Genomic DNA, 17,458 nt, shown 5'->3' with positions numbered 1-17,458 from the left:
GAAAGAACTACGCTTAGAGTGTAATCACCTAGTTATCCATATGAATGTAATAAAAATGGAATGGCCAATTCAAACATCTAATTTTATTTACACAGCATTTTAACCTCTCACCGGGTCCTAAAAGACCCTGTTTGTCTAAATAAAACGGAAAAAATAACAACAGAGTATCGGTGCGTCAGATATTGAGAGTTTCTTCTTAGAGCATGTCAGAGCTTGAGCCAAGTCGTTAAGCATCCATGAAAACAAATCATAGACCAAAATCACAATACAATTCCACTTTAATATAAAGCACCATTCCACAACATAATCTAGATATATGTATGTAAATAGAAGGGGGAAAAGGCAAACAAAATGATGACTTTATACAAAAGCTAAAAGATAATTGATTATGGTAGCAAAAAATGGAAAAACTAATGCAGAAATAAGTTTACCTAGCACCAAAAGCTGATCAAACTCATAACCTGGCTTCAGCAGGGGCTTTATCAAATTGACCTGCCCTGTAAAGTGGTCAAAGTGTACAGACCATGCAACTGATTAAAAAACTATTGAAGCTTGAAGATGTTCAAAAACATGGATAAGCTTGGAAGCCAATTGAAAAAGACAAAAAGAGTATAAGTATTTTTGCAATAGACGAAATTTAAAACCAGCTCACCTCCATTGATAAGACTGGAAAATAACCAAGAATGCTTTTAGCTCTCGAACAACTGAAAGTCCTCGTGCATGCGAGAGCGTGAACCGCAGCAGGACCAGGTATTGGATTGGATATTCTATGCAAAAACACCTTTTCGCTAAACTTTCGGGCAAGCAGAACAAGTAGGAATACAAGATTGGCAGAAATATTAATTGCGGCCCTGAATGAAACAGATAGTATCAGCACTTTTTGAAGGAAACCACCTACATCCAATCTACAGCTATTTGAAGGAAATTTCAGTAATCCACTGATATATGATAAAACGAAAGATGTGTGCTAAGTAAAGAGTTTAATTTAAGCAGGAAAAGTACTGAAGCTTCATTGCCAAAACAAATAAATTTGGTAAGCGCAAGAAAAAACAAATGAATTTGGTTCAAAAAAAATGACAGAGGAAAATACATACCCCCTCAATTTGACAGAATATTGATTAGTTGTCTTTGTGCTCAAATCTTTGCAATCAGCAGTAAATTCCAAGAATTTAAAGCTAGTCGTTGCTACTATTTGGATATAGAAATCAGAATCCACTCATAATCATGAAATTAACTAATAAAGATAACATTATTACTGCCTCGTCCATTCTTTGTTCATTTAGCCTAGTTAAATATCTTCTCTACTATAAGTAGAAGCTTGATATTTTGACGAAAAAAGAGGTCTGAGTGTTTAGCCCTGGTGAAACCTATTGAGGGATTTAACAAAAAAGTGCTTGGGTCTATTCGAACAGTTCTACTCAAACACAACTTTTTCCATTTGGAAAAAACATGTTCTCAAGAGCAATTCTCAAGGCAAATATGTGAATCAAGACAAAACCTTAAAGAACAGCTGGACAATGAAAAATGCATTGAAGGTACCTCTGGTATCCCAAGCCTTCTTGTATACTAGAAATAAACTCCCAAAGCTCCACTGGCTCATCATTTGTAACAAAAAATGACTGCCATTAAGTAGTGAGAAATAAAAAACGTCAGCCATAAAAGCAGTTGGTTGATCAATGAATATGAATTGGCAACAATATCTTTAGAAACAATACCTTTCCAGCAACAGAAGCTGGGTCTGAACGTAGAGCTTTCTCAGCACAAATATTAGCATGGGCCACATTCTCCACATATGTGAAGTCATACATATTTTTACCATCTCCTACTATAAACTGAAATTTTGGAAGTCCATTAGCTATTGCAAACTAGGTTCTGCTTTCAACAGAAGGGATCAAATCATCAGAGTAAATAAAAACTTAATTTGTTAAAATTATTGCAGCAGGGGCTAATACTCATGACAATGTAAGACAAAATACAAACGTTCTTTGTGCCATAGCAATCTAATTTCATGCAGTATGCAAGTTCTTTGTACTTTTGTCTCACCAACCTTGTCCAAGTAATTTTGCCAGATCCTTTTTTAGCCCAACGAATTTAAATCATTTCTGGCCCAGATCCCAGAACAACTTCTCTAATCAAGTAGTCAAAGCCAAGCATCCAACAAAGAAAGTCTAGATGTTCTAGCTGCAGCATTATCCAAAAGGAGAAGCAACAATTGAAGGTTCTTCTCGTAGCAGCTGCAGGAAGCTGCTGACGGATTTCGATAGAGCTCCCTCGAACGGCTCTATATAAACAACACTTGTGCAGAAGCTCCAACTAGTTGTTCTGAGTGTTAAGACTAAAGATCAAGATGCATTTGAGAGGGATTTCTTTCAGCTGAAACCTTATTACATTGACACACGGTCCCTTCTTTCATACTAAGCAAAATCTAATCAAACAACAACTTAATCTGCGGAACGCAAGTAAAATTCACAACATTCTCAAGCTAAAAGGCACGAATAACATATTATTCAAGCGATGATGATATTGCTATCCAAATTCAAGTGATGTTAATACTACTATCCAAAATGATCACCATAAAAGTCATTTTCCTATTTCCCCTACTGTACCCCTAACCACACACTACAACCTAATCCACATGAATTCCGAATACCACGCCAATTTCCATATTATTCTGGGATGAAGAACTTCATGGTTACATAGTTAATCGTAGAAATAGAAAAGTATTATATACAACGACTTCTTACTAAAAGAACCAAAGTGTCACATTTAGTCGGTCTATATGCCATAACTGAAAATTTTGGAAGCAATACAAGACCAAACAGTCTGAGAAATTAGCAGAAAGCAATGCTAAATGATACCCACATATGTTTATCAACAATTTGAAAAGAGATTGTAGATTATAAACATACTTAGAACAAATATCAAACAGAAGCAGACACACCAAGGCCCGTATCTAAAGCATACCCAAACCATTCAAGGGCACCTAATTCTCATAAATATGCTGAAAATAAGGGCACCGAAATGAACAAATTTAGGGAACTCTACACATCGAACAAGCATCAAGCAGACGGCGGACAGACACGTAAGCATACTGTTGAACAGGTAGTGAGTTCAATAAGGACCAATTCAGACCAGTCATACAGTATCAGAAACAAGTAGCATGAAGTAAAATGCACAATATAAGCGAAAAATTTATAACTTTTCAAGATAACAAGCTTCATCTACAAGTGAATAATCACATCATAAGTATTTATTTGCTGATTTAACCAATTATCATATACCCATCGAGTAAATGGAGTTAGAGATGCTACACAAGATGTTCATGCATGCATTCAAAGTTCACATCAACCGAAATAGAGTATTAAAAGATCCCAAATCAGAACATGGATTAATTACTCTGCTAAAGGGAGCTGAAACACAAGCTGAACATGGATTAATCAGAACATGGATTAATAACTCCAAAATATTGCAACAATCTAAATATTGCAACAATCTCTTAAATGTACCTTTCAATATTTATTTTCAGTTTGTTGTACTTGAGGCACCAGTTACCCTGTTGAGATAAAATACTTGTCAGCTGCTGGTACACACATTGCATGATTCATTTATTTACGAATAACAGTTAGCTGAATAACTAAGGCATGAAAGTAGTCAGAGAGCAAATTTCATATGAACCTGGGTATCTGAGAAATTGAGGTTTTAAATTTGCGAGCATTGAGGCCAGCCCCTTCTTAATGCCATGCCCCTGTAGAAATTAATGAGGTAAAGCATCATAAATAATGCTGCACATCATGTCATAAGAGAACACAAAGGCATTAGTTTGATCATGGATCAGTTCATTTAATGTCATTTGATCGAATGGTAGATTACATCCAAAACCTCTTATTTTCAATCGCTAAACATTAGGAATGTTGCAGGCCATTCATTTAGGAAGCCACATTAAGTACAATATACTAGCGGCTGTGGAGGAAAAATATTAAATAAGCAAAAGGCAGTGAACACCGTCTTTATTAGTTATATTAGTAAGATGGTAAATCGCTCACCGCCTTCATAAGAAAAATTTTCCCTCCCGCCTACGTGGCCAAAGGAGTGTTAGTTTTACAAATATAATTTTGGGAGGGTTCACAAATTTTAAAATTCTAGAGAGTTAGTTTATAAAAAAAAAAATCCTAATAGAACACTCTTATCAGGTTTTAATGCGAACATGTATGCGTTACAATCTTACACCCTTATGCTATATATAATAGAACAATATTAGAGCATAATAGAACACTCCTATTAAGTTTTAATTTTTTGATATAATAAACACTCTTATGCCATAATAGAGCATAATTTTCCATATTAAACCATACGAAATGACATAGGAGGAGTTCACCCATTTCGGTGAGGTGAAATCCACCGGATACCCCTCGAAACCCTTTCGTTTGCGCGAACGAGGTTGCCCACTAACTTCTAGCTCCCTAACAAAAATTTCAAGAGGGTTACGGGCTTCGAACGAACACCCCACGAAATTCCTCAAAAATCAAGCCATAAATAGGTGAAAAATACCTTAAATGGCGAAAAGCTCTCCCAAAATCCCAATGAAGGCTAGGATGCTTCAATTCCAACTTAAATAGAAGTATTGGAACCAACAATTTAGCCTCAAAGGCTCTACCAAGAGAAAACCCAAATAAAATCCTAGTTTTCCAAAACTTGGTTTAACTCCCCAAAAACTCAACAAAGTACAGTCCAAGGGAGTAATAGGAGTAATCAAGGTTACTAACCTCTTATAGAGCTCCAAACCAAACTAAGAAGGTACTAGGGTTGGAGATAATTCCTCAACTAAGCTTAAACCTTCAACTCCAAAGCTTCTCCAAGGTTCAAGATCATCCACCCATAGAAGAGGAAAAGAGAGAACAGATCAATCCACCTTAATCTCTAATAAAGGAGAAGAAATCTAGAGAGGAGAAGAGAAGAGAGCTCACCTTTTTTTTTTTTTTCTAAGTCCTCAGCACAAGGGCTAAGTAGAAAGGAGGTGGGGTATATATACAAGTGGTAATTAACAATCCCCGCAAAGCCCCTCACAAACAGCCAAATTGCAAACTGCACAAAAGCAGTTCGCTGCACTGCGTACCGGTACGCAGACAGGAGTACCAGAACTTAACAACCATTCTCGCAAACCCGAGCCTTTGTCAAGAAGGCAGCTTGCGGTGTACCGGTACCCGCTCGATGCAGTATTGGTACTCGGCCAAGTCAGTAGTGATACTCGGCCTAGCTCCCAGAGCTCAAACCCGAGAGCACCCTTCTCAGCTACGCATCGGGGTTCCGATACCCCTCTGTGGTACCGGTACCCCGTACCCAGCACCCCAAAACCTACAGTTTGGAGATTTTGGTGCTAAGTATTCACTCTCGCTTCCCAAGACGCAAGTAAATAAGTTGAAGCACAGTCTATGACCCTCAAACACATCAAGAATAGTACTAAATACTATTCGAACAATAGAATCTTGCAATTTGCTAAAGTTCAGCGTACATCATAGCACCGTTCTACTAATCCATAAGAGAATATATTATCAATTAATACATATTTCCTATATATTTTTTCTATTCAAACGAACAAAACTTAATCATATGAATTATCTATATAAACCGTATGTTTGTGTGTATCACTGTAGTATATAAGTGAAAATTTCTAAACCCTCATCCTAAATTATGAATTATATGGATACAAACAAAATAATATGTATCAGTAAATTTGTGTAGCACTATTCTACTAATCCCTAAATTAGAGTGAATATTTGTACTAAATACGTGTTCCACATTCAAACAAACAAAATTTAAAACAACATAATACTGTTCTATTATGGCGTAATTAGGTATATTTGCAATGAATACGTATTTTCTATCTTAAACCGAACAAAATTTAATGAAATTCGTGAAGTATGTGACTGTGGAAGTAACTTGTCACAGCCCGCGACCACCCGCCTATTTGGTCAGGGTCGCGGCGCCGACAGCGCCGAACGGACAGAGTTTCCCCTGCACTACGGACAGAGTCTCCCCTGTACGTTCAAGGCATCACAATCAATACAATTACAACAGGTTCCAAACAGGAACAGTATTCAACATACAACGATTGCATAAGGAAGGTATCAACAACATAAACACATCCTATATTATTATTACAAGCATTCACATTTACGCACTTTACATCTCAATTACATTTTTACTTTTACTTCCAACCAAATGCAATCTAAGCTACTACATCATTATTTACAAGTATAGTACATCTTGTTCTTTTCATTTATTCAATACATTAATCTTTTCATCTCTATACCCCTAGGATATGTCGACTCGGGGTACCGCTAACTCTGGTCTCTGTGGTAGGGCGCTATCTACGGAGCTACGCCCTTTCCTCGCGCCGCCGCGCCGCTCACGTGTGAACCTGTAACACCCCAAAAGCAACGTGGGGTGAGAACTAACTCCATAGTTCCCAGTGGGTACGGCCACCCAAGGGAAAAGCTCGACCGACATGTCCGAAGGAGGCAAGCTGCAGGTTAGTTCAATAAACAGATAGATATGGATAATAAGATGCATGCAATTAACAATAACATCATTGCCGTCGCGAATATGCAATACGAAGATCATCGCGAATAATACAATATACAACCAAATAGTATTCAATCGATTACCTTCATCAAATTGACATTGTAGGTTTTCTAGTCATTTACCATTTTAATCATAAGGTTATCTACCTTTACACAAAGCTAGCCGGCTCGATCTCGGTCTTGAGTAATCATCTGCGGAGTACCGCACAAAGCCAGGCCGAGGCGAAGGACATCTCACTTGCACCTCGGCCTTAAATACCCCTCAAGTAGGACAATCAACTATAGCTCATGAACTGTGTTACCCAAATCACTTGGCTAACTACCAAGGGGGTCGCCCTCTAATCTCACATCTCAAAATTCATAGGGAGAACGTCTCATGAACTGTCCCCGAGACCGCCTCAGGACAGCACACAGACGCGCAGACAGCACACTGACTGTCCTCGGTGACCAACCTCGGAGTGACAGCTTTGTGGGGACGACCCTTCCAAGCGCAGACAGGCTATGTGAGCACCGATCACATCTCTCAGAATTGGGAGCACGCCTATCAATCAGAGGCGTAAGGGGGGATGTATCAACATGAACCAATAGGTTTTTAATCCATCAATTTAGTGTTCCAGCTAACATCTAGATTCATATATCCACTCGTCATAATTCAAGTGTTCTTCGATGCATTACTTTTACCCAATTCTTAGGTTGTCTCATTTAGCTTGGTCTTATTCCACATTTATTCATCTCATTGGTAGGAAACCAAACTATCATTATAATTAAACTAGCATTGTATTTGCCAATGTCAAGTTTTCGTAATCATACAAGATTTTAAACTCAAGTCAATGCATATGTTAATTAGCATATGTTACCCAACATAGTCTACAAATACCGGTTAACAGCATATGTTCCATATTACATAGATCATTAGACAAACCAATATATGTCCTCTATTATAATTATATCCCGATGCATTCCTACAACATCATTTCATGCATTTCGATTAACATTAGTATCATTGCATTCATTTAAACATATAACATTATTAACTTGCCACTAGCCATGCATTATATTAAACATTTAACATCATTTGTCCTAGATGCATAACATTAACTATCATTGTCGACTACTGCATTTAACATTTAACATCATTGTCCACTGCATGCATTATATTCATATGCAATTATTATGTAATATAGCTTTCTCAAATTATATGCATTTACCCAATCTTCATCATATGCATTCTATACAATTTCACCCATTTACTGCATCAATAGGAAATATATTTTTTCTTCGATCAGAGACCGAACCTAGCTCGCTTCGAGTAAGCAACAAGCCCACCTGCTAGCGCATTCCGTTGCTTGTTCGAACACTTGCGAATCGGCCTCCACGTTAGCATCGGCGCCGTGTTCACGTCGAACTTGAATTGTGCACCAAACCGCGCATCGCTTCGCCCCGTCGCGCAGAAAGGCTCCTCGTTTTGTTGTTACGTGCCTCAAATCAATTCCATGATTTTACGTACGTCGCTCGGCCTGTCGAGGCGACAACGAATGCTAAACGTCCGTTTCTCTAATACTCGCACCGGCTCGGACGAAGTCGCCGAACCGTCTTCGTCAACAGCTCCGTTCGTTACCTATCATTAGTTTAACGGCCAGGGTCAAACGAGATCAAACCCTAGTAGTAGCAAAATTGCATTTTAGAGCCCTAGGTTTATATTGCAGGCAAGAAACATTAAATTGATCGTGATTTAGGCAAGCAATCATTATAGCATCATAGGATTCCATAAATCCTTTATAGAGAGATATATTGAAGCCCTACAATTTTCTAACCATTAAAGGGTGTTTCAAGCTTACCTCTCAGTTCAAGCTCCAATGGAGAAGGAGAGGATGAAGTTGATAAGATCAATTCAAGCTTGCTTCTCCACCAAAAATCCATTATTTTTGGGAGAGCTATAAGAGAGAAAAAGGGAAGTGTTCTCTCTCCTTTCATGTATTGCGTGTTGTTGTGTGTGTGCGGTGCGTTGTGGTAGCACGGTTGAGGGAGCGGAAAGAAGGATTTAAGGTCCGTTTAGCACTTTATGCGTCAAAATTCATAATTCACTCCAGGCAGCTCGAAATCTTGATATCTTTCGCGGAGCTCCCTGAAATGTCGCGGTTTGAGCTCAAAATGCAGTTCATTGTTGGTTTAACTTAATTAAACAAGCTGACGATCACTGGTTCGTTTCGACCCAGGCCGCCCGTTTGGTCACTGAAAACTGTGACCGAACTGCAATCTTTATCAGATAGCTTTGGTGATTTTATTTCTCACTCTGCGGGTGTCAAAAACCCAAAAAGAAAATATGAAACTTAATCTACTTCATAAAATATTCTGACATCTTGCAATTTTCATATGTTTCTGGAACTGTTGTGATTTCTGCTAATTTATCCTGTCGCATTTCCAAGAAAAAAATTCTAAATCTTCGTTTTTTAATTCCGATTTTCTACACAGGTCATTCCCACCCTATATTTCACTCTTATAATCCAATAAAAATAGTATCTCATACTATTTTATTTTATTTCTATTTTATATATTTAACATCCGGTCATATTACCATTTACACGCAACCTCACCGGAACCATTTAAACGTACACCGTAACTTCATACCTTTAGAAGTCCGGTACCTTACATTCTCCCCTCCTTAAAAGAGTTTCGTCCCCGAAACTAACTCGCTTCAACTCAACTCACACCTCAACTCAACTTATCGAAAGTCGAGGGTTCCAATGCACTTTCGCATCTCGAAGTGGCCTTTTACTCATCGGAACTGTCCAAAGGCCCACTACGGAGGATGTGAGACCAATTTCACTCACATTTGCCATGTGTAAGTCCAAAAGTGCATTACCACCATGCAAAGAATTGCTCTTTGCATTACACATCCAATCGGGAAATTTCACTCCGATTCGATCACCGGCATTGCTTAGAGGCAATATCGTTGGTGCATCGACCAATCGCGAGTGCTCCAGTCCCCAACCGGATCCTTGCTCTACTACGAGATGGCACGTTCCGACACATCTCCACTCTCAATCCACAAAAGTGCATTACTCTCAAGCTCCAATTCACTTAGGAGCATCAACTTCAATTCTCTACCTCTCGTGGCGTCCAATAGCCCAATGTCCCGCACGAGCAGTATATCCTTGAATACCATATGCCACGATCATCATCAACTCGTCCTTGCAACGAATTCACATGAACTCCCACTCGTAAATCTAAGCCACACCCATCGCTGAGGCTACTCGCTCAACCACTTTCCTCAAATCCATAGGTGAACCACGGGTCACCAATCCTACGTAGGCCTACCGCCTAAACCGGTCTCAACTACGCGTAGCATCTCTCGCTCACTAGCGTAGACCCAATCATCGTCTCAACTACGCGTAGCATCTATCGCTCACTAGCGTAGACCCAATCATCGTTATTGGGCGAAATCCTCATTGGAGAATTCGCACACACTCCAATCAGGAGCAACTAAGACCCCAAACCACATCAAATCCTTGGATTGGGTCACGTACCACACTCGGTGTATCCTCGATCTCATGATCCCACGCGCGGCATTCCACGCGTCCCGGGTCCAAGCTCGGACTACGTTCTGACCAAAAACTCTGCCCCACCGTAGGATATGGGCCGCTTCCTCACAGCTGACTGCGCGCCTGCCCAAAGGCCCAGGCTCCACAGTCCACAAATGGCCAGAGCGAATGTCCTGACAATGCCGCTGTCGCGTCCTACAAGACATACTCTAGCGAGTCACAGTAATACGCAGTTATCGCTCTAACGCACCTAGCGTGCAAGCACCAGCCCTACGAGTTTCCACGGCCGACTTCACACTACAATGCTGAAGTTTACTGCCAACACACTCTCCCGCTGAGTCAAATCCGCACTCTGTAACAAGTATCTATCTCGAGCGCTCTCGTCTTTACGTCGTACGTCGTCTATAAGGCTCCCACCACAATGTCACGTAAGGCAACCTTGCGTATCGGCACGCCGACCAAACAAGCACAACTTCCACCTCAAACTGAGGTACTTAGCTAGGCCTATGTTGCCCGTACTCCAGCAACTAACCGGCTATTCTCTCGACGAGTGATTCTAGACTTTCCACTGTTCAACGCGTACCGGATCTACATCGGAATATCCGGACTAACCGGGTAATCCTCAAGGTCACGGCGCTAATTCTCACAATCAACTACCTTGCTTGGAGGTCGCTTCAACCGTTTGTCTCTTACCATGGCGAGTGCGTCACTTATCGCCACAATCAATCACCAGCATCTGCTAGTGCTTATCCGCTTCTACCGTGCTCAACAGGTGATACGCTCCCCACAGGCAAACATGCCCGGGGTATCTACGCTTACACCGTCCCTTCGGTTCCTACCACGAATGACATATCGATTGTAGTAAATGAAACCCATATTGCATATGCATGCATCACCAACTCAACATCCTACAAAGCCTATGCTTGCTTCATTAACTCATAACTGCCATGGTATCTCGATAACAGCAGGTTTCACAACCCGTCCGCAAGATATCTACGGCCTCGTTAGGGCGCCGCGCGAACCCCAGCGGTTGTCACCTCTCGCCATCACTCTCCAGACCATGCTGTAGGTGAACCACAACCCTGCAGCTGTTTCTCGGAGAGGAGAAAGCCATCGCCAACGCTAAGGTCTGGCCATTCAAACAAATCACCTTTCATCACACCAGGCGCACGGACCCAACTGTGGCCTGGTGAGAAGCTTCTACAAATCCCCATTCGAAAGGTTAAGTAGATGACCTCCGAGGTTTTGGGATTGCAATCGCAACTGCAATGAAATGTCACTGGCCCAAAAAACTGGGCGAGGTTTCAAGCTACGGGGGAACCGTCTCGTCCCTGCCAGGACAGTCCCGAGCAATCTCCACCAGTCATATTTGCACTAATTTCTCTCGTGACATCTCAATTCCAACGCAGCTTTTGGTGATTTAACATTCTTCGGCTTTTTCCGGAAGACACCAACACGACCCTTGTCGATTCTACAGCGCAAGTCCAATCCTCGTATTTCGAGAAATTTAACTTCCTTATACCGCACATGGTACCTCGACCACGTCCGGCCAAGGTCTTCGCAGAGGCACATCGCCAAGTTGCCTCGCATCCGGCACTAATACGTTTCGGGACACAACTCACGATAACGAGTGGAAATTCCTGCTCGTATTCCCACTCACGGCACGGTCTACCTGCCATAAGCTTCGGGAACCTTTCCTGAAGCTTTTCTTACTCAGTCATCGGGAAGTAAAGAGGAATATTGATCCCCGAAACTCATCCGAATCATCAGGAGGAAAACTAGGCAATCGAATTTCGTCGAATTGGCCTTTCCACCCACCTTCACCGATTGTTTGCAAGCAACGCACACTAGGTGTATCCTCTCAACTCTACATGCAGCAGGCTCCCCAAAAGGAGTCTCTATGAAGTCGATCCACACTCCACGACAACGGATCCGCTAATTCTCGTCCATTAAAGGCAGAGGGATCAAATCGTTAAAGGTCATGAGGGCCGCCAAATCGGTCCTTCACCTGCCTTCGCTTCTGAATGTGGCCAGAAAGTCGATTTGCTCGAACCCAGCGGAAAAATACTTCCGTCAGCAACTCCCGGTCCAACTCGACGAACGGCAGCTGGTATAGCCCCCAGGCTGATCTATTCGTTTCCTGGAGTCTTCCCTCATTCCGCTCCTCCTGGCAATACGCGCTTCCTCTGACGGCTGCAGCTATTCGGCTTGTCAACCTCCTCCACTCCACACGAGAGTGACAATCGCTCTCACGAAGTCCGCAAGTCTCTCGTTCCACTTCGATTGCTCAGGGACGACACTCGTCCCATCCCGTGCCGATCTACTAAGATTCGCCTAACGCGGCACCATCGCTTCCTAAAACGCCGACAGCTCGATCGTCTCTCGACCGCTCAAGGTCGAGCGCGAAAACAAACTGACACTGTCTAGACTACAATCGCGCGAAAGTCACGCAAGGTATCTATTCTCAATACTGCGGTTTCATGTTGTGTCGACCCAACATGAAACACCTCGGTTGAGAACAAACACACACTTCGAGTCTAACCTCTAATATCCGTTATAGAGGCTTCAAAACTGACACAATCGATTAATCTTTCGCCATAACCATATATCCTCGTCTCTCACGAGCCTTATTCTCCTATGGTTTAAGCATATCCTAGGTCTCCTAGGTCCATCTAAACCATTCCCATTCTCTCTTTGATGCTCTGATAACCCACTTACTGTCAATAAGCCCGCAGACACCCGCCTATTGGTCAGGTCGGCGGCGCCGACAGCGCCGAACGGACAGAGTTTCCCCTGGCACTACGGACCAGAGTTCCACTGTACGTTCAGGCAGTATCACAATGCAATTACAATTACATACAGGTTCCAAACAGGAACATATTCAACATAGCAACGATTGCATAATGGGGGAAGGAAGGGTATCAACAACATAAACACAATCTCTAATATTATTATAAACAAGCATTCACAATTTACGCACTTAACATCTCAATACATTTTACTGTTTACCTTCCACCAAATCAATCTAAGCTAACTAACATTCATTATTTACAAGTATACGTACTCTGTTCTTTTCATTTATTCAATACATTAATCTTTCATCTCCTAATAACCCCTAAGATATGTTCGACTCGGGTTACCCCGCTAGACCGTCTGGTCCTGTGGTAGGCGCTATCTACGGAGCTACGTCCCTTGTCCCTCGGCCCGCCGCGCCGCTCCCCGGTAGTGTGAAACCTGTAACACCCCAAAAAACGCAATCGTGGGGTGAGAACTAACCTCCATAGTTCCCATGGGTACGGCCGACCCAAGGGAAAACTCGACCGACATGTCCGAAGGAAGGCAACTGCAGGTTAGTTCAAAACAGATAGATTATGATAATAAGATCATGCATTAACAAATAACATCATTGCCCTCGCGATATGCAATATGAAGATCATGCAAATAATGGCAACTATATCAACCAACGTAGTAATTCAATATTACTACTTTCATCCAATTGACATTTAAGGTTTTCTGTCATTCTACCATTTTAATCAAAGGTTAATCTACTTTACAAAGCTAGCCGCTCAGACTCGGTCTTGAAGTCACAATCATCTGCGGAAAAAAAAAGTTACCCGCACAAAGCCAGGCACGAGCGAAGGACATCTCATTGCACCTGGCGGCTAAATCCCCCTCAAAGTAGGACAACTCACGTATAGGCTCATCAACTTGTTTTACCCAATCACTTGGCTACCCCAAAGGGGGTGCCTCAATCTCAACATACTCAAAGTCTCATAGGGAGAAAAGTCTCACTGAACTGTCCCGCCGACGACCGCTCTGCGGACAGCACACAGACCCTCCAGACAGCACACTGACTGTCCTCTGAGTGACCAACCTCCGGAGTGACAGCTGTGGGTGACGACCCCTCCAGCGCATGACAGGGCTATGTGACACAGATCCAATCTCTCGAATTGGGAGCACGCCTATCAACTAAGGATAGTATCAACATAGTAACAATAGGTTTCTATACTCATACAATGCTTATGTCCACTACACACTAAGATTGCATATAATGCCACACTCGTACATAATTCAAGTGTTCTCGAGTGCATTACTTTTACCCAATCATGCTAAGGTTGCCATTTACCTAGTCTTGATCACACATTTATCATCTCATTGTAGGAAACCAAACATATCATATATTAATACTACATTGTATTCAAATGTCAAGTTTTCTAAATCATCCAAAGAGTTTTAAATCTCAATCAAACAATGCATATGTAATTAGCATATGTTACCCCAACATAGTCTACAAATACGTTAACATGCATATGTTCCAATTTACATAGATCATTTAGCACAAACCAATTAATGTCCTCGATAGTATAATATATCCATGCATTCCTCAACATCATTCCATGCATTCATTAACATTTAGTTCATCGCATTCATTTAACATTCACATATTACTTGCCACTTAGGCATGGATATAATTCAACAATTTAACATCATTGTCCACGTACATGCATTTAAACGATTTAACACTCATTGTCCACATGCATCGCATTAACATTTAACATCATTGTCCACTTAGCAATGCATTAGTATTCATATGCAATTATCATGTAATATATTCATTTTCACATTATATGCAATTTACCCAATCTTCACATCATATGCAATCATATAGCATTTCACCCATTATATGCATCAAACTAAGGAAAATCATAATTTTTCTTCGACAATGAGAGCGACCCTAAGTCGCTCGTAACACAACCACTGCTAGCGATTCCGATTGCTTGTCGACCTTGCAATCGGCTCCCGTAGCATCCGCCCCGGTTCGCGTCGAAACTTGCAATTGTGCACCAACCGCGGCATACGCTTCGGCAGCCGTCGGCAAAAAGGGTCTTTCTTTTGTTTACGGTGCCTCCAAATCAATTCCATGATTTACGGACGTCGCCTCGGCCCTTCAAGGCGGAAACGAAGCCTAAACGGTCGTTTCTTTAATGAAGCTTCGCACCGGCTTCGACAATCGCCGAAACCGTCTATCGTCAACCAGCGTTCGTTTACGACTATCAATTAGGTTTACGGAGGGTCAAACGAGATCAACCCTAGTATAGCAAAATTTGGCATTTTAGAGCCTAGGTTTATAATTAGGCAAGAAATCATTAAATTGATCGGGATTTTAGCGCAACAATCATCTATTTTAGCATCATAGGATTCCAATAAATCCATTTTTAGAGATATAATTGAAGCCTAGCAATTCTAAACTACCATTAAGGGGTTTCAATGCTTACCTCTCAAGCAAGCTCCATGCTGAGAGAAGAGGATGAATTGATGAAGATCAAACTTCCAGCTTGCTTTCTCCCAAATCCATCTATTTATTTGGGAGAGATCTAGAGATGAGAAAGGAAGTGTTCTCTCTCCCTTTCAAATGTTATGCGTGTGTTGTTGATGTGTGTGCGGTTGTGTACGCAACGGTTGAGGAGGAGAAGACAGGGATTAAGTCCCTTTTACACTATTAGTTCCCTTCAACAGATAACACTAATTCACTCGGTCTAGGCAGCTCGAAATCTGATATCTTTCGCCGGAGCTCCCTGAATGTCCGTTTGAAGCTCAAACTTGACAGTCCATGTTCGGTTTTACTTAACTTAACAAGCTGACGATCACTGGTTCAGTTTCGACCCCGTTTGGTCACTGAAAACTGTACCGAACTGCAATCTTTATCAGATAGCTTTCGGATTTTATTTCTCACTCTACGGGTGTCAGAAAAATATGAAACCTTAAATCTAGCCTCATAAAAATATTTCTGACATCTCTGCCAATTTTCATAATTTTCTGAGACTGTGCATTTTCTGCTAATTTATCTGTCCCATTTCCAACAGAAAATTCTAAATCTTCTGTTTTAATTCCGATTTCAGCACAGGTCATTCCCAACCTATATTTCACTTCTCTAAATCCAATAAAAATAGTATCTCATACTATTTTTATTTATTTCTATTTTTATATTTAAATCCGGTATATTACATTACACCGCAACCTCACCGGAACCATTTAAACGTACACCGTAACTTCATACCTTTAGAAGTCCGGTACCTTACATAACTTCTAAACCCTAAACCCTAATTCTAACCCTAAACCCTGAATTTATATAAATGCAACCAAAATTAATATATACCGGCAGTGTTCTAAAATTGAGTGAGTCTGTTACTCGGTGACGAAATCCGCAGCACGGCAAAGGTGAATGTGAAGGTGACACCCTAAACCCTAAAAATAGAAATTTTATATTAAATAAAAAATTTGAAAGAACAAGATTATAGGCATTAAAAGAGTCTCTTGTTTCGGTTGAGTCCCCTATTTGGGTTGTGGCCGCGAGGTCAGAAATCGCCACCAATTTCGGGCGCACATGAGTGAATGAACAAGTGGCAGATCTTGGATTGGGCAGGAAAGCGGTTTGGACAGATCCTGGGATGGACATGGGAGCGGTTTAGAGTGTCGTACAAGCGATTGAGAGGCGACCTCCTACCAATGGAGAGAGGCGAGGGCGAGAGAGAGCTCTGAGAAGGTTGGAGCTGGATTTTCTACAATGCGAGAATGTGTAGAACGAAACAACTACAGCGTGAATATGAATATAATTAGCCAGTCTCCAATAAAAATTGCTATTTCTGTGACCTTACAAAAGAACTAATTCAAACAGTCCCCAAAAAAATCACAAAAAAGTAAGGATCAGCTAAGAAGATTCGGCAACACCACTCATAAGCACAGAGTAGTAGTAGGGAAAGCAAATAACTGTAGGAAGCAAATATGCGCAACGACCAGGGATAAGAACAGCAAGCAGTGACTGTAGCAGGAACAGCAAATAACTGAAGTAAAGAAACATGCGCAACGATTGGGAATAAGAACAGCAAGAAGTGACTACCAAGTAGTAGATTACCATTGGAGGCAAAAGTGTGAAACTACTAAGAGTAAGAACAGCCAGAAATGGTTGCCTATGAGGAGGCCATTCAAACTTCCAACCATTCAAAAGCAACATTTCCCACATTTCAAAAATGTCAATATAATGAAATGAAATGAAGCCTTAATAATTAGTATTTTGTTTTTTCCCACAGCATTATATTTATCCGGCTCTTCTCATACAACATTATCTAATCCACCCATAACAGCATATGATGAGTTAATGGTAAGAGATAATACATATAAGGCTAGGTATCTAATTAAGCTATAGAACATTTCAGGTATAAAGGAAAAAAATAAGCTTACTCAATGTTCAGTTTATCAACATATAAGACCAACTCCACCAACTAATTCCTCACTTTATTTTATTACCTGCATATAAGCCATTTACAAAGGTTTAAT

At 41.1% G+C, this 17,458-nt stretch overlaps 1 protein-coding gene across 1 annotated transcript; it reads right to left on the bottom strand.

The window, feature by feature from the left end:
- On the bottom strand, positions 240-17,411 carry LOC109713863 (3beta-hydroxysteroid-dehydrogenase/decarboxylase-like). The gene is made up of 7 exons (XM_020238119.1): positions 17,363-17,411; positions 3,676-3,745; positions 3,507-3,553; positions 1,716-1,832; positions 1,540-1,619; positions 653-851; positions 240-497 (listed from the first exon to the last, which is right to left on the bottom strand). The coding sequence occupies exons 4-7, from the start codon at positions 1,806-1,808 to the stop codon at positions 483-485; spliced, it is 387 nt and encodes a 128-aa protein (XP_020093708.1). The 5' UTR covers positions 1,809-1,832; positions 3,507-3,553; positions 3,676-3,745; positions 17,363-17,411; the 3' UTR covers positions 240-482.

Source organism: Ananas comosus, linkage group 8 (genome assembly GCF_001540865.1).
Source record: "Ananas comosus cultivar F153 linkage group 8, ASM154086v1, whole genome shotgun sequence".
In the NCBI taxonomy this organism is placed as follows: domain Eukaryota; kingdom Viridiplantae; phylum Streptophyta; class Magnoliopsida; order Poales; family Bromeliaceae; genus Ananas; species Ananas comosus.
This window is presented reverse-complemented; position numbering and strand designations above follow the sequence as displayed.